The sequence below is a fragment of the Thunnus maccoyii genome, chromosome 6, assembly GCF_910596095.1.
Source record: "Thunnus maccoyii chromosome 6, fThuMac1.1, whole genome shotgun sequence".
Classification (NCBI taxonomy): domain Eukaryota; kingdom Metazoa; phylum Chordata; class Actinopteri; order Scombriformes; family Scombridae; genus Thunnus; species Thunnus maccoyii.
The window spans coordinates 15,713,463-15,738,075 of NC_056538.1; the positions used below are offsets into that span (position 1 = coordinate 15,713,463).

At 39.2% G+C, this 24,613-nt stretch overlaps 1 protein-coding gene across 1 annotated transcript; it reads right to left on the reverse strand.

Moving 5' to 3' along the window:
• Positions 1-341: 341 nt before the first annotated feature.
• Positions 342-24,153, reverse strand: cwf19l2 (CWF19 like cell cycle control factor 2). The gene is made up of 19 exons (XM_042415084.1): positions 24,027-24,153; positions 22,732-22,842; positions 22,088-22,213; positions 21,648-21,764; positions 21,069-21,188; positions 20,564-20,657; positions 18,419-18,537; positions 17,017-17,587; positions 16,529-16,763; positions 13,575-13,695; positions 11,482-11,583; positions 9,129-9,257; positions 8,416-8,553; positions 2,132-2,344; positions 1,770-1,886; positions 1,465-1,620; positions 1,234-1,314; positions 909-1,010; positions 342-628 (listed from the first exon to the last, which is right to left on the reverse strand). Exons 1-19 carry the CDS (start codon positions 24,117-24,119, stop codon positions 488-490), a joined length of 2,886 nt encoding a protein of 961 aa, XP_042271018.1. The 5' UTR covers positions 24,120-24,153; the 3' UTR covers positions 342-487.
• Between the last annotated feature and the right edge of the window lie 460 nt (positions 24,154-24,613).

A 24,613-nucleotide genomic window follows, 5' to 3' on the forward strand; every position in this document is an offset into this window, starting at 1 on the left:
GGGCTAGAGAGCAGGGAAGGGCAGAACTGGTGGGAGCTTGAAAAATAGAGGGTATGACACAGACGGCTCCAATTTATGTCTAAGAAACTGCTTCAAAGTTATTCTGCTACCTACCAACCCAGCTGCATATGTATTATAAAATGAAAAAGAAGTTTTATTTGATACTAAAATACCTTTAGGAACTTTGCTCACAAACTAGTGTTAAGGTTTTTTTTTAATATTCAGAATTTATGAATGATGAGGGAATGAGATTTTGGACTTGAGGGCTTTTCAATGTAAAGAAATGATGAAAATAAGCTATTTCCAGCCTGATTATGTACGTACAAATAACAACAAATACATGAATGCAGGCTATTTTATTTATTTATTTAAGTAAAAAAAGTTCTCACATTGTAACTTCTATTAAGAAAATTTACATGAAATCAGAATGCTGTGTGAATTTATATGCGTGATCAAGTCTGCACCAGCGTTCTGTCAGTGTTTCCAGTTAGCTGTCAGTCTTGGTGCAGTCGTACGGTTTCCACCACTGAGCGAACTGCAGGACTTTTTTCCTCTGATCGTCAAAGTTCTCTCTAATTAGCTTTCTCCAACGCCGCGGCTCCACGTCCATCATGCCTCCTACCACTTCCTGTGAGGGAAAGAGGGATTGATCATATTGAAAAACTGCTATAAACGATTATCTGGAATTAATTTCTTGCAGCAGAAAAACTCTAAACTAAAGTGTACTCGAAAAATCTTTAAAATGTTACTGCTATCATAACTAGCAGTAGCAACAAAGTAGAAGATACTTGAAGTGTGGCTTGGTTGGTAACGTAGTATATTTGGCATATATGTCAGTGACTTCTACAACCTACAAAAAAGATACATAATGATGCATGAGGTGTAGAAGCGTTAATGCACACACCAACCTTGCCAAAGTAATGAGGGAACTTCTGTTCATTTTCAATGACATGAGCAAACCCTCCCTGGAGTCCAAAGTCTACAGCAAAGTAGGGCAGACCTCGAGGAACCTAAGAGGAATCACACAAACAATTAACACCAGGAGGAAAGCATTTCACGAAAAAAGGACAAGAAATAAAAGAACAGGAAGAGAGGGATGGAGGGAAAATACAGAAAGGAAGGTATGAAGAAAACAAACACAGCAAAGAATGAAGGAAGGAAAGGAGAGAAGGCAGGATATAAGGCATAAAAAACAAAACCTATTAAAGAAAGACAAAATAAGACAAAACATACAGCTCGGCGGATGTCTTTCGAAGAGAGGTCGACAACCTTCTTGTTCATGGCCCACTCCTCATCACACTCCATGATAGCTTTCTGGAGGCACACAGAAACAGCTGTATTATCACACTTAAGAGGACATACTTGATGTTCATGCATTCAGTTCAAACTTATTGCTAAAAAAAAACCCTTTCCAGCATAAGACTAGACAAAATAAACATCATCTGAATGAAAGGAGACACAAACCTTAAAGTATATAGGTGCCATATCGCCTAGTTCTCGTGGTAGTGGGATACACTCTAGGACCATGTGTTGTCTTCTGCGTAGGTTCATGTGTGTTTCCATGAACACACAGTCCAGATCCTGGGACTCAAACATACGCACCAAGGTGCGCCGGAACAGCTGGGGAAAGCAAAGCGGCACGGAAGTGAACTCAATGAAGCTTTTATTATAATTGTTTTGCAGTCAACACTGAAAATGAAAGTAGAATTTGGTTTTGATTACATATATCACTGCTGCAAAATGACAGTCAAATTGGGGAAACCGCTAACCTGCATTTCTGCCCAGACATCCTCGTCCAATCCGGTGGCAGAACAGTGATGCTGGAGAGGACAGATGAGACAGTGGCCCTCAACCAGCGACAGTCCCGCAGGTAGGCTGAGGTATACCTGGACATTAGACCGCAAATGCACACACACATGAGACAACAAGTCCTATAATTTAGAGGTATAGTAGTACTATGGTAGTTTTATAGTAGCTAAAACTACTCAATTCAATTTATAAGGATATAAAAGCAGGGAATCACCAAAGCCTTACATTTAAAAAGCAGGAACCAGTGAATGATTTGCATTTATGCTTAAAAAAATGAATCAATTATCAAAATGGTTGATGATGAAGTTTCATGATCCATTACCTTGCTCCCTATTGCCACTATGAGGTGCTTCTGGAGGTCTTGGCTGCTGAAACAGTGATGGCATTTCTCCATGGAGGCAGCCAGCCTCCTGCTCTCCCCGATGGCTTTGCTCCTCATCCTCTCCTCCTCCCTCCCCTCACCCTCCCGCTGCGCCGCACTCGACACAAACATGTCATCCAGCGTGTAGTTGTCGCCGTCCGTCTTCCCCATCATCTGGAGAGTCGGTCAGAGTAGAGGTGGTGGAGGGAGACGATGGGGACAACAGAGGAGATGCAGGAAAAGAGAAGAAGAGAGGAAGAGGAAGACGGTGAGCAGTGTTTAACAGGAATCATTCTTGGTCAAATCTGGTTTATTTCATCAAGATTTTCAAGTTTTTTTATCTCAGGCTTAAAACAAAAGTGTATATTTTACTTCTTAAAACAGGGAAGAAAAACAATGGTAATCCATTAAGAACCTCTGCTGTGATACTGACCATACTTGGAAACTGGCTGGTAGCTTCACTAACTGGTGTCTGTAAGTGCTGACGCAATATTACCGTCTGTGCTGGTTCCATGCCATATTCTGTGTGTGTGTGTGTGTGTGTGTGAGATGTGCCCGGACTGTCCTGTATGTAAGTTGGTCTCTGTGTTAACGGTGTGAGGCAGGACGCTGGGTATCAACTCCGGTGTTTCTACATCTGAGTCTTGTCGCCGTGGTAACCGGGCAACAGGTTGGAATCTGTGTGTATATGAGAGAGCGAGAGGCGGGCATGGCTGAAGTGTGTGTGAGTGTGTGTGTGTGTGTGTGTGCGTGACTCGGTGTGTAGGAGTGAGTGTGTGAGTGAGAGTGAAAATTGGATTAGTTTAGTGACAGTGTGGGAGGGAGTGTGTGTGTGTGTGTGTGTGTGTGTGTGTGTGTGTGTGTAGGAGTGAGTGTGCGCAAAGGACGGCACGTAAGTGTGCAACTGCACGCGCATTTGTACGAGAGCAGACAGTTTTATTTCTTTACATACACACATGCAATCACACATACTCTCACACACGCAAACACACTCCAACTTAGGCATAATATGAAAATTAGAGCTGCAACTAAGGATTATTTTCACTATTGATTATTCTGACAATTCTTTTCTTGATTAATCAATTAGAATATCGTGAATACACTGTTATAGTTTCATAGAGCCTTCTTCAAATGTCCTGTTTTGTCCACTCAACAGTCCAAAATCCAAAGATACTCATTTTACTATCATGTATGACACATAAAAGCTTCACATTTTAGAAGCTGCAAACCAACAAACATTTGGTATTGTCCCTTGAAAAATGACAATTAAAAACAATCTGTCAGTTAATAACAATTAATGGACTAATCACTGCAGCTCTACATAAAAACAACTCATTCTTGATGCAGTTTAAATTATAGATTGTGAATTCAGCATGTAGCAGGAGAGCTGAAAGGATTACGATACAGTTTGCCTGACACATTACTCATGTTTTATTTAAGAAATACACCACATTAAATCTCCAAACAATGCAAGTATGCTAACTAAACACACAGAGCTGTTGATTTATCTGTATCTGACCAATGGATAAAACTGCCAAAAACATGGTGTAATCCTCTACTTACTGATAATAAACAGTACTGAAACATTTGATGCATGTAGTTTTTATTTTCTCTCTCGTGTCTCCTGAGTCACTGACCATTAGAGGCGAACAGAGCTGCACCTTTCTGCTTCTGGATACACATTGATTATTGATAAATGTGAGCAGAATAAAAGCTTAGAGTGACAAACTAGAAAAAAAAGCATGTGAAGTGTGTTAAGATTGTGTTATGGATGAGTGTGTGTGAAATTCTCTTAATTTCTGTATTCTAAGATCTAACCATTAGTCCCTAATTCTTTCTTCTTTAGTGTCTGCTTTGTATGGTCAAATTGTCCCTACAGCCATACATACCCTCATAGTGCACATGCGGGAAAACACCATTACAACCAAGCTGGCTACAGTTATCAGGGACGGACTATAGAAGAGAAATAATGATGAGAGGCTGGTTGCTGGTAGGAGAAATTGAAGAAAAGTGGTGGAAACTAAGACAGACATAATAACAGAGTGAAAGGAGAGGAGAAGATGGAGAATACAAATGCCAAAATCATTAAGGATAAAAAGCAAGGGAGTAGTCCGATAGCCGAATGGTTACTGCGTGTTACACCCAAGGCAAAAATGCCAAAAAAAGTCATCTTTAAAAAAAAAAGGTTAAAAAGGAAGCAGATGAAGAGAAGGAAGGATGCACGAAAATAGTGAGATGAGATGACAGACAACAAACCTTAAAGCGATGTCCAAAGAAAGGACATGGTTTGGGATATTGAGGTGGGGGTGAAAGGGAGATCTAAAAAGGGATCTAAAAAAATAGATTGAAGTAGACGGGGTCAACAGAGACATGGCAGAAGGATGGATGAAAAAAGGAAGGAGAAAGGAAGAGTAAAGGGAAAAGACAGGAATACAGTCATGTTCTGTACAATATATTGTGCCAATAATTTTTAGAGATGAATAATAAGTGAATGAATCAGAAAACCTGAGAGCAAGTCTAATCATACCCAGCATCCATCCTGTTAACATATACTTCGACAAGACACTGAGTTGAGCAAAAAGGAAATTTACCCACAGAAAATCAATATTTCTGTAATTTAAAGAATTATATATCAATTCATCTTTTTTCAGTAAAAAAAATCTAGTCTGCAACATGTCTAAAATAAAAAATAATGTCCATGTTACCAAGGCCTAAAACGCTGCCATTAAAATCACAAATGGTTATCTGTCTGGGAGCGTGAATGTGATTAGCGACTTTAAATGCACCAGTATTTAATTGAATAGACACGTCATGCACATGGGTCATGTGGTGTCTAAAATGGGAAGGGTCCATCCTCTGAGGATCATGAATGTGTTGACTTGTCCATTAGATTTTAATATTTCTTGGGAATAAGTTTTTAAAAAATCCAAAATGTCACAGCAATCTGGTAAGTAGTTGGTCAGTAATGATTGAGATATCGTGCTCTGGAGCAAAGGGTTGGACGGACACATAAGATCTTTTGGCCCTACCTCTTAAAGGGACAAAAACACTCATTTAAAATGATATGAAAACAAGAAAATCCAGCATCTCTGCACATTTTTTGATGTTGTAAACATTACAGCCAAAACAGAAAACTGACAGAATTAGCTACTTCTTTGATAACTGATTAATCGTTTCACAAATGTAAAGATATTTTCTCATATGTATGATAATAAATGGAATATCTTTGGGTTTTGGATTGCTCGTCAGATAAGACAAGTAATTGGAAAACATCCACTTGGGCTCTAGAAAATTATAAAGGTCATTTCTCACTTTTTTGACATTTTATAGATAAAATTATTATTAGATTAGTCAAGAAAATCCTTAGCAGATTAGTCGACAACTAAAGTAATATTAATATTATTAGTGATATTAAAAATCAAATGTTTCATATTTTTATTTGATATATTACTAAACTCAATAAATTTCAAAATCTGAATACCATTTTCTGTCCAATAACTGATCATTTATCATTTCTTGTTTTTCTCTTGACTTCTTTTTCCATGATTTAGGACACCAGGTGTGTTGGCATGAGATTGAATCTCTCACTCCTCTTAACAACTCGATGAAGACGCCACACTCAGGATAAAAAGGAGAGGCAAGGGATGAGAGAGGAAGATTGAAGAAAGGATAGAGAAGGAGAATGATTAAAATCTGGAAAGAAGCAGATGGACAAAACGATATAAGGATTATACAGATAATTATAGAAAGAACAACAGAGATTGTGAGAAACGTCCAAAGAGTGAAGGATAGCGTGATGGAGAGACAGGAGGGAGCCGCTGGGACAATATACAGTTCTCTCTCTCCCTTGCAGATCATAAATCTATAGCTGTGATTAGAAATGGTATTTATAGAAGCCCTGCCATGGTAACTGTGGATGTATTTTTAGTGTCACTCTTTGTAGGTGTAGAACGTGTGTGTATGTGTATTTTTATACGCATGCATGTGTAATGAATATATGAGTGAGGGCAAGTGATTGAGTGTGTGTGTGTGTGTGTGTGTGTGTGTGTGTGTCTGTGTGTGAGTGAAAGTGAGTGAGTGAGGGCAGAGAAAGTCAGAGAAAGGAAAAACATGGACAGAGCTAAAGCATTTGTATTTTTTTTTTATAATCGCCATGGCAACTCCTCCATTTCTCCATCCCTTTTCATACACACACACACACACCTGTCAGTAGGATTTTCACACTAGTAGTTCACACTACTTGTTGTCATATTCCTACCTAGAGAGAGAGAAAGAGGGGAAGTAAACAAGCATAAAGGAGAAGAAGAAGCAAGAAAAATGTGACTCCGCTTTGAGGAAAAGTGCAGCCTGTAACTGATAGACTGACGAACGCACCACAACCTGGCAGAACCCATCTGCTCCTGAACGTCTATTTCGAGCACACGGTGGAAGAAGAGAGAGAGAGAGAGAGAGAGAGAGAGACAAGGAGAGACAAGTAGATGTAGTAGAGAGAAATGGATAGCAACACGAACCCAAACCCATATATGCAAGATCAAATTTTCCTGCAAGAAGTATGACAGAATTCATCCAGTGATGCTTCACATGAACAAACACACACACACACACACACACACACACACACACAAATATATATACAAATAGCACCACAGCAGAACAGAACTCCTGCCAGATTTTAATGTACTGTACCTCTGTTCACATTGCTCAATAGGGATTGATTGATACATTCAATGTTCATTCCTTAAGAGCCACATTTTTTGTACCAACAGTGCTTCCCTACCAGGAGTCATTAAAAAGACTGTGGAATATTGTATAAGCTGTTTACTGTTGCTGCATCCTCTTGCCTCCATTGCAATATTTAAAACCGATCTCTATGTAGACCAGTTTGTTTCTCCAGATAAAGATAAAGTTAGACAATCAGTCATGTTCTTAATAAGATTCAGTGCATCTTAAATAAATTGTTGACAATCAGTCAAGCAATCTCAATGAAAAGTAATCTTTGCACATCTCTATACAGACATGAGTGCAGAAGAATATGTGATGAGTGAAAAAATAAGAATAAAAATAAGATCCTGCATACTGTCAAGTGAACATAAATGTTCGCAGTGTGCTGGAGCTTTTAGAATCAATTAAGGAAAACTTTTTTAATTTACGCTGTAGTGTTGCTGCGAGCAATCGATTTGAAACAGGTTGAAACCCAATGGTACAATATGTTGTGGACAGATTAAAATCACTCCACACATAATTTTAAATAAATTGGTATCCACAACTGTAGATAGAAGTCCTTTTACATATTTTGATGTTTTTCCTACAAAACCAGTCACACAAATCCCTACTTCCCTCTACTACATTTTCCACTTCGTTTGAGTAAAATATTATTCAAAAATGTATAAAATGACATTTCATAATATAGGTCAGGGCTAAAAAATGACTAAAAATGATATTTTTTTAATATAAATTCTTGTCTGGATATAACTGTATCCATATTAGTTATGATGACAACTGACAAAAGCCAGAGTGCAGGCAAACTTGATCAACCTTACTTGAGTTTACCATCTTCTATTTTCAACCAAATGAAACTGCTGTGCCCAAACAACAAACCAAACATCTCTTTTTGACCATAAGTTAAAGAAGTTGCCAATGTGACATAACTGTCTGACTAACTTTGAGATGGCGTTCAATCTGACTAATAAAAGAAAGCACAACAGAGGGGAAAGTGGACTAATGGTAGAGCAGAAAAGGAAAAGCAGCGGCTTAATCACTGAGTAAAAAATAACCTATAACTCTATGAGAACATGGAAACATCCAGACCAGAGCAATGGTGCTATGGAGCATCCCGAGCTGTGCTTTAAGGCTCAAACGACAAAAAAATCTAATGAGAAAAAAAAACCAAATATTTAAAATAATCTGGCTGCTTAGATTATGTTTGATGAGCGATTGGTGTCATGTGCAAACGGTCTTTGACTCCATAACTGTAGTGTAAAGGTGCAACCTTGTGATAACAGCAGCTTTTATGTTGCCAGAGTGTGAACAACCTCGTCCTTGTGTTGGCAGGCTGGGGAATAGCTGATCTCAGCTCTGAGTTACCACTTTGATTCCTCTGGGTCTATGATCACAAACCGAATTCCAGGTCACACTGTTCATTTTGGTAATAATTATCAACATTCAAGGTTGTTACCCTAGTCGCCAAGTCGTATTCATCAATGCTCGGCGATTTCAAGGTTGTGGTAAAATTAGCATTTTCTTACCTTGGCAGCCATACGAGAATAGAGGGCGTTCTGATCCTGTGCAGAGCTCATCTTCTCCCTCCTGACCATCTCCTGCAGACCCACATTGTCATCATCCTGGAAGTAGCGCACACGCTCCCCGTCAACATGGGTCTCAATCTGGAGTGGGAGAGGAAAGGAGTGTTAAGAAAGAATAGACAAGGTGATGAACAGGAAAAATCACTGGAAATCAGGTGCCACATCACATCTTTGAAATAGGGGAACTGAGAGAGTGAGGGACAAAGGACACAGGAGAGGAGAAGAGGAGAGAGGGAAAAGAAGACAAGTGTATGAGGGATATGTAAAAAGATGAACGCTGACAGAAATGGACGGATAGAGAGCGACCCAGACCATAAAGGAGACTAGGCCACTAAATTTGTAATAACTGTGAACAGAAAGTGGACTGTAGTGGTTTGTTTACATTGAACACAGAGTCATAAGGGAGACCCTGCTCTCATTACACACACTGATGAATACCAAACGACAAGGAACAAATAGCAGGACCCGAACATATCATTCATCCCCCTTTTTTCTTCTAGTTGCAACAGTGTGCAGAATCCTTTCTCTCTTTGTGCTGAATGGTGGCTTTCTGATATAGTTTATTTTTACCAAGTGTGCAACAGTACATAAACTTCAATCCTTCCTGTCCTGTCATTTCTCTACTCCCTTTCCACACTTCATCTCCGCCTCTTTACCGGTTTCTTCTTCCGTCGTCCGCCGTGGGGCTCTTGAGGTCCAGAGGATGGCTTGACCGGCCAGGCCTGACCTGACTTGTCTGTTCTGAACAGCAGGACCTCCTGGTCTTCACCAGAGTGACCCGGGACCTGAAAAACCAAAACACAGCCACATTTTCAGTTATATTTGTTTTTTCATGTTAATGCAGCTGACTGGCTACATTCCCAAAAGTTTAAACATGTTTTAAATCTACCTAAATATTCACATTTTGGTATTTAACTGAGACTCAAAAGAGGATCATCAGAAACATCTCGATAAAAATGTAAATTGTCCAAACAAATCTTTAAATAGTCCAAATGCCAGGTCAGAAATGCAACATTTGCTGATCATATTTACAACCTGGATGACTGCACTGATAATAAAAACTCCTGTAAAAGCATATTCTGATAAGACTGCTCAGTCTGTGCCAATTTAGCACTCAAAGCAGGCTCATCTTTTACAAAGATCAAAAAGTTTGCTTGTTATGAGGAGCTGAAAGATTTCAGCTATTCTTGCTTTGCTATTCTTGCAGAAAATATAAACAGGACATTTTATCCCATTTTATGCAGCACTCACTCAGTCAGATTAATTACATTCAGAAGGATAAACAACATATTTAACAAGAGCCCATATCTGATTGGATGGTCTATTGAAGACTAAAGTAGCAGAAAAAGCAGAAGAAAAAGACAAGAAACAAGAAAAAGGTTGTATTTGGGAGACAGTGAAATGGACTGTCAAAAAAAAAAAAAAAATAGAGAATATTTCTTCTGCTCCAGTGGTCACAATTAGGCCTTGCAAAGCTCCATATGCAGTGAAAACAATAAATATGATAGACAGGCAGCAAAAGTCAAAAACATTGAACAGTGAAGACGAGCCAAAAGTTTTCCATAATAAGACAGACTGGAGGATCTCTGAAAGGGCTGAAGTGCCTCTCAGCTGAGAAGTGCACTAAAACCTAAGAATTATGACATTTTCTGAGAAAACCTTTCAGAGGATTGCACCCTCGTCTTTTAATTTGGACAGGGCGGCCTAACTGAGGAGGAATCTGGCATTACTTGGGTATGATAGCCAAATAATCACAGCCTGCTTTCCATGTGTTTGTAGAGTTGTCTGCTCATGTTGGAAATAGGCCTCCATTTACTTGTGCATGCATGTGTGTGTGTGTGTGTATGTGTGTTAAGCCAGGAAAGGCATTAGCGATGCCACCGAGGAGATAAAGCAGCCCTGAGGTGTCAGGGCACAGCCATTGCTCTCTGTTAATTGCCTGTACTACCGATGCAGACAGGATGGCACAGATAATCTCTCTGTCTCGCTCTCAATCTGTCTTTTTCTTCCTCTGTTGCTCTCTTTTAAAAACAAACACACACACACACACACACACAAACACAGGGGCACACTCTGAATGACCCTGTTCGGGGAGTGTCATCAGCACACTAAAAGACATTTGTTTCCCATTAGGCTCTGCTGAAATGCCAAACGGGAGCGGTTTCCATACAGGCGGTGAGACGCGAGAGCCCGAGGAGCAAAGAGATTTCAAACAAACAAAAAGTAGTCAGACGTAACAGCAGAGAGTTTAGTCACATGTGAAGACGAGTGTGTGTGAGGCACTAGATGGATGCTGCAGTAACCTGTTGTGTGTAAGTGAAGTTTAAAAAAGATATAGCCTTGAGTGTTTGGATTAGCATTCAGACTATGGGAAAGGAAGAAGAAGAAGAAGCAGCCAGCACAGGAAGATTCAGTGTGTGTATGTGTGTGTCAGGTTCAAGACTCTCTGTATCTATATAGTCCTGTATGTGCATGTGTTTATATCTGTGTGTGATTTGAGAGTGTGTGTATATGTATCTGATTTAGGATGGTGTGTCTGTATTTGGGAATTTTCTCTATGTGATTATACATGTGTGTTTTAGTGAATGTGTGTATCAGTCTGTGTGTGTTGGATGTATGGTAAATGTATGTAGACAGGAAAGAAACAGCAGAGAGAGAAATGGAGAGGAGAAAATGTATTTCCAGGGTGAAAAAAAATCCTCTATGTTCTTCTATTCATTCTGAACAGTCTAATCATAGCCTTTAGTCCTTTTTGGGGTGGAAACACCTCACTAAAACTAATGTGGTCTGATATAACAACCCTGCATTAAATACTACCTGCATGAAGGTTATAATGTTCAATTGTTGAGATAGTTTTAGGAGACATGTTGATTCTACTTTTTGGTCATTTTTAGAGGCTCTTGAATTGTTTTGTTATACTAAAGAGTGTTTCTAATATTTATTCTACCATTGTGAACAGTACGCAATGACAATGTAAGGCTCATATATACATTTATAGTATCTACAGACCTGCTTTGATTTAGCTGTTTCGTGGAGCTTCTTTCGGGCAGCGTGGCTCTCTTTGGCTTTATGAGCTGCCGCCAACTGGGATTTCAGTTTCTCAATCAGCGCCTGCAACATACACAAAAATACACAAACATAAATATATCTGAAACACAGAAATGTCTGCACATCTATATAGGGCTGCAAACAACTATTATTTTTTTTATCACTGATTACTTTCTTGATTTTTTGATCGGTCATTTGGGTTTAAAATGTCAGAAAATGGTGAATCACTGTTTCCCAAAGCCAAAGATGCAACCTAAAATGTCTTGTTGTGTCCCCACTGCCAACCAACAGTCGACAGCCCCAAGATATTCAGGTTACTATCATAGAGGGCGAAAGAAACCAGAAAATATTCATATTCAAGAAGCTGGAACCAGAGAATTTTAGCATTTTTTTCTTTAAAAATACTAAAATGATTATCAAAACACTTGGTAATTAATTTTCTTTTGATCAACAATGAATTAATACACTAGCCGTTGCAGCTCTACATCTAAGTTAATGTATATATATCAGCCCTTGAGTATCAGTGAGTCAACATTGTATTTTTTTACAGGTTCATTAGCAACACACAAGAATAACAAAGACAATAGTGTCAACAGAAATATAAGAATTACGAGGAAAAGAAAACAAAAAACCCAAAAAGCAAGAACATTTTGGGCAGATTTTTGTTCCCATTTAGAAATGACATAAAAGCTGTAAAAGACAGATACAGTATATCACCAGGCCAGTATTTAACAGCAGCTGATACTGGATTACAGAGGACTGAGAGAACACATCTGTCTCACACATATAGTACAAGCACAAAAACCTCCTCTACCGTGACAGATATCGATACCTTCATATACTGAGCATCAATTGCTTTATATACAGAGCATAAAAAGCCGAGTGCATGACCGTTAAAGGCACTTAACACACACACACATGCACACACACACACACACACACACACAGGTTTGGGAATATCAGTTTGATTGCTTTGTCGTGTAGGGAGATACTGGATGTCCGGCTGATAACACTCAGCATTATAGGTTTGTGTGTGTGTGTGTGTGTGTGTGTGTGTGTGTTGTAACAGACAGCCTTTTAACACTCTCTATAAGAGATCCCAATAGCACTCTTGGCATTGACATGTGAAGACAGCCATAGGGGGAGTGGAGCGGACAGATCAATAAAAGCTATAAATGAATGGATCCTCTGACGTGCTTTTAAATCAACACTAAGGAAAGAGTTGAAGCTAATGTGTTGAGAAAAAGCAAATCTGCTGAACCATAAAGCTTTAGCATTAAAAAAAAATCAAGTGAGTTTAATGAGAGTCCACACTAAAACAAACCTAAATAAAACAACGAAATTCATTGATAGAGTGAATGTGGATAAAAGATCGATAATCACTTGTTTTTAGCCGTGGAATTTGCTACAGACATTTATGGCGCCCACAAGATGAATCCTAATGACTCTGGTGAGCCCATGACTTAATTCATTGTCATCGTTAGCATGTTGATGCAAGCTATTAGCTTATATGACTGTACAGTATGACTTGTTCTTATTTCTTTTCACATGGACAAATACTTGTTATTCTGTAAATCACTCCTTCAGGTTTATTTTGGAGTTCTATTAATGAACAACTGACCACCCAAAACTGTCATCACAGTGACTGAATAAAAATGATCAGTGAATAAAATGTGACATATGACATACAGTCCAGACAGTATTTGGACAGTTACACATTTTTTGTTCTTTAGGCTCTGTGCTTCAGCTCATTCAACTTGGAATAAAATGATGGATACTACATTAAAGCATCAAGTCTCAGCTTTAATTTGAGCTCAAGTCTATTTGTTAAAACTAGTCTATTTGTTATACTGTATCTTCCACACAGTTCTTTCTATATTGATGTAAGACTACTCAAATTATAATATATAGGGACTTTAATGTTGTGCCAATTACTTTATTTCAAATTGATTGAAGCACAGAGCCTTAAGAACAAAAATTGCATAATGTCCAAACACTTACTGTCTGGACTCTATATTGGGAGCAAAACAGTAACACTATGATGGCCGACTCACTGTGTTACCCATGATCTCCGCCTTCACCAGCTTGGCGCCCAGTTTGTTCATCTCTTCCTCTGACAGCAGTGGAAGCTCCTCCTCCTCCTCCTCTTCTTCTTCCTCACTGTCACTCTCACTCCTATGTAAACATGAAGAGGAGAGTGTGAGGGCACGGCAAAGAAAACTGGATTAAAAAAATGTTCAAAAACTAAAACGCAAACTATTTATATGTTACTATATGTCAATTCATGGCTTTAATATGAAGACATTTGAAACTACATGTATCTGTCCAAGCAATATAGTGTCCTCTTGTTCAGTGCTTCTCTATCTCTTTTCCTACAGCTATTACCCATAAGTCACCCTCAGAATTTAATGACTTAACTACAAGGTTGGGTAGTAACTTGTTACAAGTAACACAAATGAGTAAAAAAGTAGTTTTTTTTAGGAATGGTAACTTTTCACGTTCCTTTTTAAAACTGTACTTTTACTTTATACTCAAGCATTTTTTGGGGCCAGTAATCTACTTTTAACTTCGCTACATTTGCCATTCATACCGTTACAACTAGTCTATTATCTACTATGCATTTTGCTACCTTAACCAAACTGAGCTGTCGTCTAACACAGTTACACAGGAGAGCTTTAACTGGTCTCTCTTGCGGTACGGAGACATGTGCTTGTGCCTGATATTAATGAGGTGGATACATGCAAAAACTGAGGAAATCAGGCAAATATCTTTTCAATTTGAGGTTTGGTTGTTTTACTAATGTAACTCAAACTCAGTAACTGCACACTGTTCCACTGGTGGCTGCGTTGAAAGCAGCCTACATCACCCTTTCACAAGCCGGAAGAAATACTTTCACTTTCCATTAATGGCGTATTACAATCATAGTGTATTGGGTGCCTGTGCAGTTGGAGAAGGCAAATCATATGAAGCGCCCTTCATATCAAAGCAAGTAGTTTGGTTGGCTGCATGTCCATATCAAGATAATAACAGATACAGGCAACAATAGCAGGCAACACAGCTAGCAAGTACAATATTTTAAAGTGATCTTATCGATACCTTCATGGAGAATCTACATGAAGGTTTTTACATTGTAGATTAAAAAAAGCGGATGTAACACTTACTATTCTGAAAAGAGACTTGAGATTTGACTCAAACTCTTAACCAGAGACTTGAGACTTGACTTGGACTTGCATAAAACAAATTGTGAAGATCTCTGGCCTGCACCCACTGAACAATATTAAACACAAAGTAACTTGTACTTTGAGTAGTTTATTGACCAAGTACTTTTAAGATTTGTGAAATGGTAATTTTTACTTTTACTTGAGTAAACATTTTCAGTACACTACCCCCCACTGCTTAACTATTCCACCCTAATGATAGTCCAAACCCTAACCATTCAGTTGTTTTCTTCCAAGCTCTCACAGTGTTTATCTGTTATGATTCATTTGAGTCTCTGAGCACCCCCAGAGATCATTACAGCCTTGCCTGGGAGGATCTGAACTGCAGGCTGGGAAGCATCGTTCTAGGCTATTACACCTCTCATAGCCTCATTTCATTCTTCTGCGACACTGCAGACTCATTTCATGCTGCAGGGGTTCTGGGCGCTGGTTTACCCAAACAACTTAGCCTAATGAGGCAAAACACAGAACAACTAAGAAGGCTTTACAAAGCATTGATACCCTGACATCTGGTCGACAACATTGCTGCACATTGGAGTGCTGTGAAAGTAAAAAGCCATATAAGCTTGTGAATCATCTGACTGCCAAGAGATTCTCCATTATTTAGGGAGAGGAAGAGATACAAATATAATTACAAGAAAGAGCATGAGGAAAAGGCCTGTGTAGACAAGAGGAAATGAGCTATGTTACAGCACTCTGAGTATCTGTAATATTGTGTGACAGACTGATAACTGATGCTTTGTAATGACTAAAAAACATTCATCCATTGACTGACAGATGACAAATAAAATAAACCATGACAGCGACAATAGAGGATACAGGGAACAATAATTGCCCTGCAGGAGTCCTTTACAATTCTGGATGAAGCAGCTGTGTAAACACACGACTTCTGTTGCTAAACTTAGTTCTTTAGACATAAAAGTACAGAGAACATATGAGACTATATGATTCATATGCTCAAGAGTTCAGATAGGGAGAGATATAGAGTTTTCCTGGGAATATCGAGACTAATGTTCAGAAGCAGATAATGACTTCTTAGAGATAAGATAAGAGTTCTTGCAGGTCCCTTGAAACTTATTAAGTACATTTGTGAAGACAGTGAAGTTTTATGGAAGGAATTACTGTGAGAAAGTCTCTGCTAAGGTTATAATGTCAATACATTAACATGACATAAACACAGATACTCTTATCTACAGAGGCTTTAAGTTTCATGAGTGCAGGTTGTTTTTGTTGTATGTGGGGCCAAATTATTGCTGCATCGTTGCCAAAAGATGATTATTTGTTTTACTTAGGCAGTCACCATCTCTGTATTTAGTTAGCTTTACATTGGAAAGTAATGCAAGAACTCTAATAACAGATGTACTAAAATCTGAAAACATATTATTCTATGTATAGATATAGAGATGTTTGTGACTCAGTTCATGATTTCTATATAGTACTGAACCCCAAAGAAAAGAGGGGAAAAAATGTTTTTAAAGACTTTGGAGGGATTCCAAACCTTTTAAACTACAGTCTTCTAGGAATAGAAAACAGCAAAATACTGGTTTCAATGGTTTTAAAGACAGTTACTAAGAGGTTTAGAGAGCATGCTTATGTGCCCATGATAGAAAAAGCTGAATTTTTCTACTGCTTTCATGAATATACCCGTATCCCAAGAGGACAACCATGACATTGAGTAATTTGGTTTGTCTGCCCAAACACAAACACAATTGAATATTCAGTCACTGCTGTTGCAGAGATGTCATTTAGTGAACCGTGTTTCTACAGCAACAAAATAAAAAGCTTAAAACCTTGATGCCGTCACAGCAGCTTTGTCACCGTGCAGACCCTCTGGAGCAGCAGGTATAGTTTTCGCAGCCTCCCTCTCTTTCTCCTGCTGTGGTTTTTCCAGAACATCGGATTCACAGGCAGGATTGCTGCTCTTGGTCCGCGCAACGCTGGTGTTGCGCGGACCAGAGTCTTCGTCGTCCGAGCTGGGTTTCAGGAATCCTGCGGATGGCCGAGCTGGAGGAGGACGCTCTGGAGCTGCACGGGCAAAGAAATTGAAAGAATGTTGAAACTTGTACATCAGGTAATATATAACCTTCAAAAACATTTGATGAAATACAATTTGCTCCTTGATTTAACGCAGAAATTGAGCAGAAATGTGACCTATGTTGTTGCACTTTAAAAGAAAAAAACCTAATAACCATTTCCTGCCAAATAAGATCAAAATGCTGTTTACTTCTGCAAAACTTGACTCAGACCTCTTTTAAAAAAGACCTTGATATTAACCCACCTCCACCATTGTCATCATCTTCTGAGGGCTTGAGGAAGCGGCCTTTCAGTGACCCAAGAGAGAGGGAACGTTGACTCCAATTTTGCCCAGATGAAGAAGCGACACTGGGCCTATCTCCATCTCTATTTCTCTCCCTATCATTCTCTCTGTCCCTTTCCCTATATCTGTCTCTTTCATCACCTCTTTCTCTGTCTCTTCCTCCATCCCTCTCCCTCCCTCTGTCACGTTCCCTATCTCTATCTCTCTCCTGGTTTCTGTTTCTATCCCTCTCCCTTTCCTTCTCTCTAAACCTGTCTTCGTCTCGGCCTCGATAGCCTCCCCTCTCCCTCTCCCTCTCAGAATAATATCTGTCCCGGTCAGTGGGTGATGAGTCTCTCTCCCTTTCACTTCTTCTCCACCGATCTCTCTCTGTCCCATCTCCCTCCTTTCTCCTCCACCTCTCCCTGTTTTCGTCCTCTCCTTTCCTCCAGCTGCCCCTTGTTGCGCTGTCTCGTTCTCTTTCTCCCCCTCTCCTCTGTTCGTAAGCAGCTTCTTCAGCCTCTGCTAGTCTCTGCTGAAATTCTTCCATTGACTAAAAAAGGAGAAATACAGGACATATTAAAACATTTGTATCAGATACAAAGTAATCATTCTCCAGTCATTAACAACACAGAAATGTCCTACAGTATGTCTATACAGTTCTGTAGAGATGGGCTGTCAGACTACTCTATCTGTGCTCAACACAGTGCTACACAGTCACCCAAATAACCATGAACATATGCAAAGATTATATTGTAAATGATAAGGTACAAAGACAGTATATGAGATGTCTCTGCTTTACAAGGAAAAAACAAATGAGATGCACTGCTGAGTTCTGACAAAGGAAAAAGGAAGCGCACACAGAGATATACACACACACTGTTCTGACAGTGACAGTTTCTATGCGATCAACTCAAGACAGAAATGCTGACACTGCTGAAAGAGACTTAACACAGGACACTGGGCTGAAAAGAGAGAGATTAATAATACAACAAGGGTTCTCAACACACATTCCTCGCACAGTAGTGAATGAGCTAATGTATGCTAATGAACTGTCAGTTTCTACAGTGAATATCTCAGAAGTCAGCAGGTTAAGCTTGTGTGTGTGTGTGTGTGTGTTGACCTTGACTAGTGAATGCATTTACCTTGACACATACAGCACCAGTCAAAAGTTTGGACACACTTTCTCATTCAAGTTAATGAGAAAATGTGTCGTACGAAAGTCAGAATAATAGTGAATCAATACTCTTATGTGCAAACCTCCATTTACAATATGCTAAACACTATGCAACATCCTTCTCTTTGACCTGGATTTATAGGTGTAACCACATGTTTCTGCTACATGTGAATGTGTGAGTGCTGCCAGTGTGCCGTCGGTTCTCACTCCGTATCTCTCAGCCACCACGTCGTTGAGGCTGCGCTGCTCCCTCTCTGCCTGCTCCTTCATCCTCTGGAAACTCTTCCTCAGCCAGCTCAGACCGCCGTCATTCACTACTGTACTGGCTGGAATGGAGGGAGAGGGGGAAAGACAGACTGTGAATTTGAGAGATTATTTGTAGGTTCCCAAGCAAAACACACATTTGAATATTATCCTTCAGTAAGCCTGTAATGATATATTCCACACTGGTCAAAAACCTGTAAAATGATAAAAATTCAAGTAATGCTAATAGGCATCATCATCATTTTTCTAGTAAGTTTTCTGCAAATAACATGCAGTTAAGTTTTCATATGGATTGAAACAGCGATGATGAGTAAAAGGTGAGAGAAAGAGATGTGGGCACTTGAAATCCTATTTGTTCAAAAAATAGGAAAGTTGCAAAATGTAAATAAGAAAATGAAGGAGCTGGGAGAGAATACTTGTGGGAAAAGATAAAACAAACCTGAAACTAAATCTACAAATGCTGATGAATGATAAAGATATCCAGGGGAAACACAAGAGACAAAAATCGTAGCAGAGGAAAAACAGAGGGTTAAGAAACTCAGTTTTTAAATTCATGGGAAACGAATGCTCTTTCCACAGGAGCATTTCCTATAACTTCCAAATGAGATAAGACATAAAAAAAAGTATTGACTGAAACCAAATGTCTCTCTGGTCAAGGTCGACACTGCACAGTATCTGATTTTGCCTGTTTGAAAATGTGGTAACATTTAATCCTTTGTAGCTTCTGCCTTGCCTTCAAAGTGGCCAAAAACATTGAGAAAAAGAACCAAAAAGTTTTTTGTTTTTTTTTCAAGGACGAGCTTTATGAAGTAGAAGAGGAACTTTCTAAACATGTATTTTTATGCCCACCAAGAGACAACTGGCTACTGCTAACCAGTGATGAAAAAACTTTTATCAGACAAATGTAGAGAAATGTGGACAGTACATATGAGTGAATGGAAATGAAGTCTGTATTTCACAAGAGTATATTTTGTTTATCAAAAATACAATTTATCTAGAATATCTCGGGGCTGACCACAGGTCATCTGACCATTTTCCAGCAAGCGTCTCCTTGACTCTCTCTGAACACAACAAAGTGTATCCAGTGTTATAAATCCACAAAAGTACCCACAATCACACACCAATCTGTACTTCGGGTGACCCCATAATCATAACACAAGAGGAGGTAAACAACATTCCCATCTGGCGCACAGTTTGAAGGGGAAAAGTAAGCAAATGTGTGTGTGTGTGTGTTACTCTGATGTTTGTGTCAGCTTATTTTGCCTTGCTGTTAAAATGAAGCTTACAACATAAAGGCCATGCCAAGTCCAGAGGGACCTGTACTTACTGGGTAGAGATAAGAGACACATGCAGCTTAACAGAGCTTACTCTCTCACTCTGTTTCTCTCCCTTTCCCCAAATCCCTGACTCTGAAGCTCTGGTGCTATGTGTCCTCTCAACACCAGTTTTGCTGACTTTTCAGCACACATAATTGTATTCAAGTCCTCTGTTGCTAAAATTCAATTCTCCTCTCACCTTTACTTTCTATCCACTATCAACATACTTGCTCTTGTCTTTTTTGAAGCAGACATATTTGGGTACAACCATGTATGCGGGGATGGAAGAGTCCCCGGGGTCCTCTGTTAATACAAGGAATCCTCTAGTGGGGCGCCGGTAGTAAAAGAGTATCAGGAGAAAGATACTTATTCAGACTACTTGAATTACTCATGTCTGTCTAACTTTCAAAAAACACAAACAAAACACTGACAGATAAACATGGAGAGAGACAAATAAGAGTAAATAGAAGAAATGGAGAGGAAAAGGCTATTGAAAAATTAAAAGATGAGGGATGAGGATACAGTTAAGTACTGTAAGTGAAGATGGGAGTGTATGAGGGGAATAATGAGACAATAAAATGCAAAGTGCTGCAGCTGAACTGCACTCAGGTGTATTGAGGCAAAATTCAGTGGAGAAACTCTCTGAATGTGGATGAAAAATAACATCAATGAATAAAACGTGGAGTAAAACAGAACCTTTTATATGGTTGGAAAACATTTGCTCTCTTGGCACATTTGAGTGTAAACAGAATTTATTGATCTTTGTTATTACCTTTTTTTGCTGCAGTACCAGCAGTCTCCTCTGGGGGCAGACCACTTCCTCCATCCTTCCAATACGGATTTAGCTCCAATTTGTGCAGACCGGCCTGAGGAAACCAACAACATACATACTTGAATCATTTCTGGATATCCACAAAAGCACAACAGGGGCACAAATAATAGAAATGCAGGCAAAACACCCTGCAGAAACCAACGAGAACACACACACACACACACTACAGTAAACTGCTGTCCGAGAGGGGATACCCTCTGTTACCTTGGTAACTGCACAGTTGGTAAAATGAAAAAACTGACTACCACACTTTTTTCATATAGTATGCACTGCATGCACACACCAACATGATCACTATTTATCTTACTCTTAAATACACATACAGGTCATTTTGCATTCAAACTTATGTGTATCAGAGGCACCACTTGACTGTCTGCAACCTCCCAGGCTGGAATTGAATTACAAACTGGAGAGAAAAGGTGAAAAAAAAACAATCCACACGCACCTGTTCAATGGCCTGAGCCTTGGCTTGCTCCTCCTCCTTCTGTCGTTCTTTCTCAGCTCTCTTCTCTGCCGTAGACGTGGTTTTCATAGCCAGGAAGTCAAAGGTCATCCATTCGTCTCTCTACAGGACGGAGACAGACAGTGGGGGGGGGCGTTAAACGAGAAAAGAAAGATGTACAGATTGAGGGAAGATCAATGACCACTTAAAAAGCAACTTAGCACATAACAATCGCTGCTCTCTCATACACACAGCATCCACATGCAAAGAAAAATAACCATCTTTCTCAGTGATGAATAAGGACATTTGGTTCTAAAGCAGAAGAAGCAAACATATCTGACCAGTATGTACCTCTTTGTACCTCTAGACATCTCTAGCTTGCTTATTCATTTCTACCGTGGAATAAGAAACTTTGCTATTTAGAGGAAGAGGACTTCTGAAAACACTACGGCTAAGCTGGCAACATGTGTCCATGAAGGAGTTGTTGTATTAACAGAAACATCTTCAAAGAAAGATTACATTACATATTTTAGCGAGTGACACCAAATACTACTCATATTATTACCAGGAGGAGGGCATTACCTGGACATTCTGAGCCAGGCTGGAGTTGCTCTCTGTAGGCTTGGACTCATCAGAAACCTGCCAGGCTTTAGCCACCTGTTGCTGAGGTTGAGCTTCAACCCACTCGTCCCCTGACTCCTGACACACACACAGACAAGAGAGAGAAGGAGGAAATGATGATGAAGAAGGACAATAGTATGAGAAATTATCATATCAAAACTCATTTTAAAAAAAACGTCACCCCTTATTACGTTAAAATATTATCATTACACATTTTTCACACACCAAGAATAACTTTCACTCAATTATACATCAATATAAAGTCAAGCAGAATTTAAGTCTCTTGTATGTAACCAAATCTTTAAAACTTTTACTTTAACAGTATAGCCAGCACTATTCAGGTGTCAACTTGAGACCTTGTTTAAAGCAGTCCTGCAGGAGAAAATAAATTAATAAGCTACCTCTGAGCTCTCACTGGAGCCATCTCCTGCTTCTTTCGTCTTCTTTTCCCTCTTGGCCTTCTTCTTCTTCTCCTTTTTCTTTTTAGATTTCTTCTCTTTCTTCTTCTTGCTCTTCACAGAGCCCTCCTGTGGGAGATTCAGATTCCATCAAAGAGTCAGTCCTCAATCATATGAGAAGTTATCGAGGAATGCCGGCTGAGCTTGTGAGAATTGTCTACATTCCTGCTCCTTGTTTGTGTCTTCTTAATGATTGTCATGTTAATCTGAAGTCAATACAACTGAAAATGTTGTTTTTTTGGCCCATATGTCTCCATAATGGCAAACAATCTAGGGATCTAAGGGTGTGTTCCTGCATCATTATCATCAAGGCCTGTTCCTCTGTTGAATAACTGCTTTAATTTAACTCGTAATGGCAGTGAAAGTGTAGATAAAAGTTTTTTACAATTTCATAACACTGTCATAAACATGTTCAAACTATAAAGGTGTGAAACTATCATATGACACTGCAGATCGGCAACACAGTCACCACTGTTGTGTGACTTGGCGCGGAGCTAGTCTAATAATAATGCACTAGAGTGATTAAGCTGTGACCATCGCTATTATTAGTTAATGCACAACTCTGAGTGAAAAACTTTGCATCTTACATCCTCTAACTCCTGCAGCCTCTGGTTGATCTCAGGAAGCATCCAGGTGTCCTCCCCTCTCTGCCTCTTCAGCTCCTTCCTCTTCTCTTCTCTGTCATACTTCTGCTTGGCCTGAGCGACAGAATGGAAATAAGAGGAATAAAAGAGTGGAATGAAAAAGGTGTGAGAGGGATCATTCAAATGGGAAAAAGGGTACATGTGCATTTTGAAACACGTTTATCTAATGCCAGTCCACCTGAACTGACTGTGAGGACTGTAATAATATCTGATTAGAGGGACATTATTCTCATTATGAAAAGAACACCACATTGCTGTGATCCTGCTGATAAGATTTTCAAATATTTGAGCACTGTTCTGAAAGCAATAACAGTAACGCTGATGAGTTCTGGAGTCATAATGAGGCTCCGGCAGAGGTCTGTTAATAATTCCTAGGTGAGGACTAAAAACCAGAGGAGACAGAGCCTTCGGAGTCAGGGCCCCTCAACTCTGGAACATCCTGTCAGAGGAGAGCAGGTAGGTTAGTTCTGTTTCATCTTTTAAATCTCTCTTAAAAACGCACTTTTTCAGCATTGCTTTGTCTTGAATCAGTTATTCTTTTGTTTTTACTCTGTTTTAATAATTTATACCTCACTTTTTTTCTCTACTTTTATTTATTATTTATCTGGTAATTTCTTTTGTGTTTATGTCTTTGTAAAGCACTTTGTAATTTGTTTTTGAACAGTGCTATACAAATAAAGATATTATTACAGAGCATAATATAAATCAGACCCAGCTGCACTCTTTGCCTTGTGCAGCCAGTTCAGGCACAGGTGAGCTGGGCAGATAATGTGTTTACAGCCTCATCTGCTCTGTGTGAGTCTGTGTAAACACAGCTGCACACCGAAAAGATAGCGCACAATTTAAAAAAAAACTGTGTACATATGAGATTAACAACAACGAGGCACCGTGAATAGCTACGATCATGACATAAAAACCCTCTATAAAACACAGCCGCAGTGTTTGTCCGGTCATTTTCCTGTCGAGACAGACATTAGCAGGTTAATGTGAAGACACACAAGTGCTGTTGGTTTTTCCGAGCGACAGATAGAGATAGAAAGAGACAGAAAAGATACAAATTTACATCATGGATAATGACAATTCCGCGAAACACTCAAACGGCGACGTCAACGTACGTAACGTTAGCTATTAGCCTACTTAGCTTGTTAGCTTCATCTCGGTCAGATTTGAACCATAACTGACGCCAGTGAAACGAAACTCAGGTTACATGTAGATTTGTAGAAGCTTTTAGTTCATACCTTTTCTATTGCCTCTTGTCGTGCCTGTCGTTTACTTTCTTTCCTGTCTTCAATGCTGCTCACACTCTCGAAACTGATTCCGTGCGCAGCCATGACACTGTCGTCAATGTTTTTGTCAAATGTCGCAAAGCTCTGCCCGTTTACGGCAACCGACGACTTGTGGTTATTGTAGTTTTATTGATTGAAGATGATCTATTCACAAATATCAAAGTATAAAAACCAACGACAATGAACACCTCCTAACATACACGGTATATGAGATAAGAAGAATAACTTAAATTTTATAAAATAATAATATAATAACATAAATCTGTACAACACAGGACATCCTCTATCCATTTAACTTCAATTCAGATACTCACAAAAACCTTTTCATTGTAAAAGAAAAAAAAGAAAAAAAGACAGAAACCCCAGGAAGTAGGAAACGTGGAGGGATTCCTTACATAAATTGTATATATAGAATATACAGCAATAGCATCAGTATAAATACAAGATTGTCTCATTCCAAAACTATGGGTATTAATATGCAGCTATAAAAGCCTTCACTCTCCTGGGAAGACTTTCCACACGATTTTGGAAACTGGCTG

Bases quoted from the DNA above. Each gene is read 5' to 3' on its own strand.
- cwf19l2 (XM_042415084.1), bottom strand. From the start codon at position 24,119: ATGGCTGCGCACGGAATCAGTTTCGAGAGTGTGAGCAGCATTGAAGAC. The intron at 22,843-24,026 runs GTATGAACTAAA...TCTGTCGCTCAG, and splicing joins GACAAGAGGCAATAGAAAAG to GCCAAGCAGAAGTATGACAG. The intron at 16,764-17,016 runs GTGGGTTAATAT...TTGCCCGTGCAG, and splicing joins AGATGATGACAATGGTGGAG to CTCCAGAGCGTCCTCCTCCA.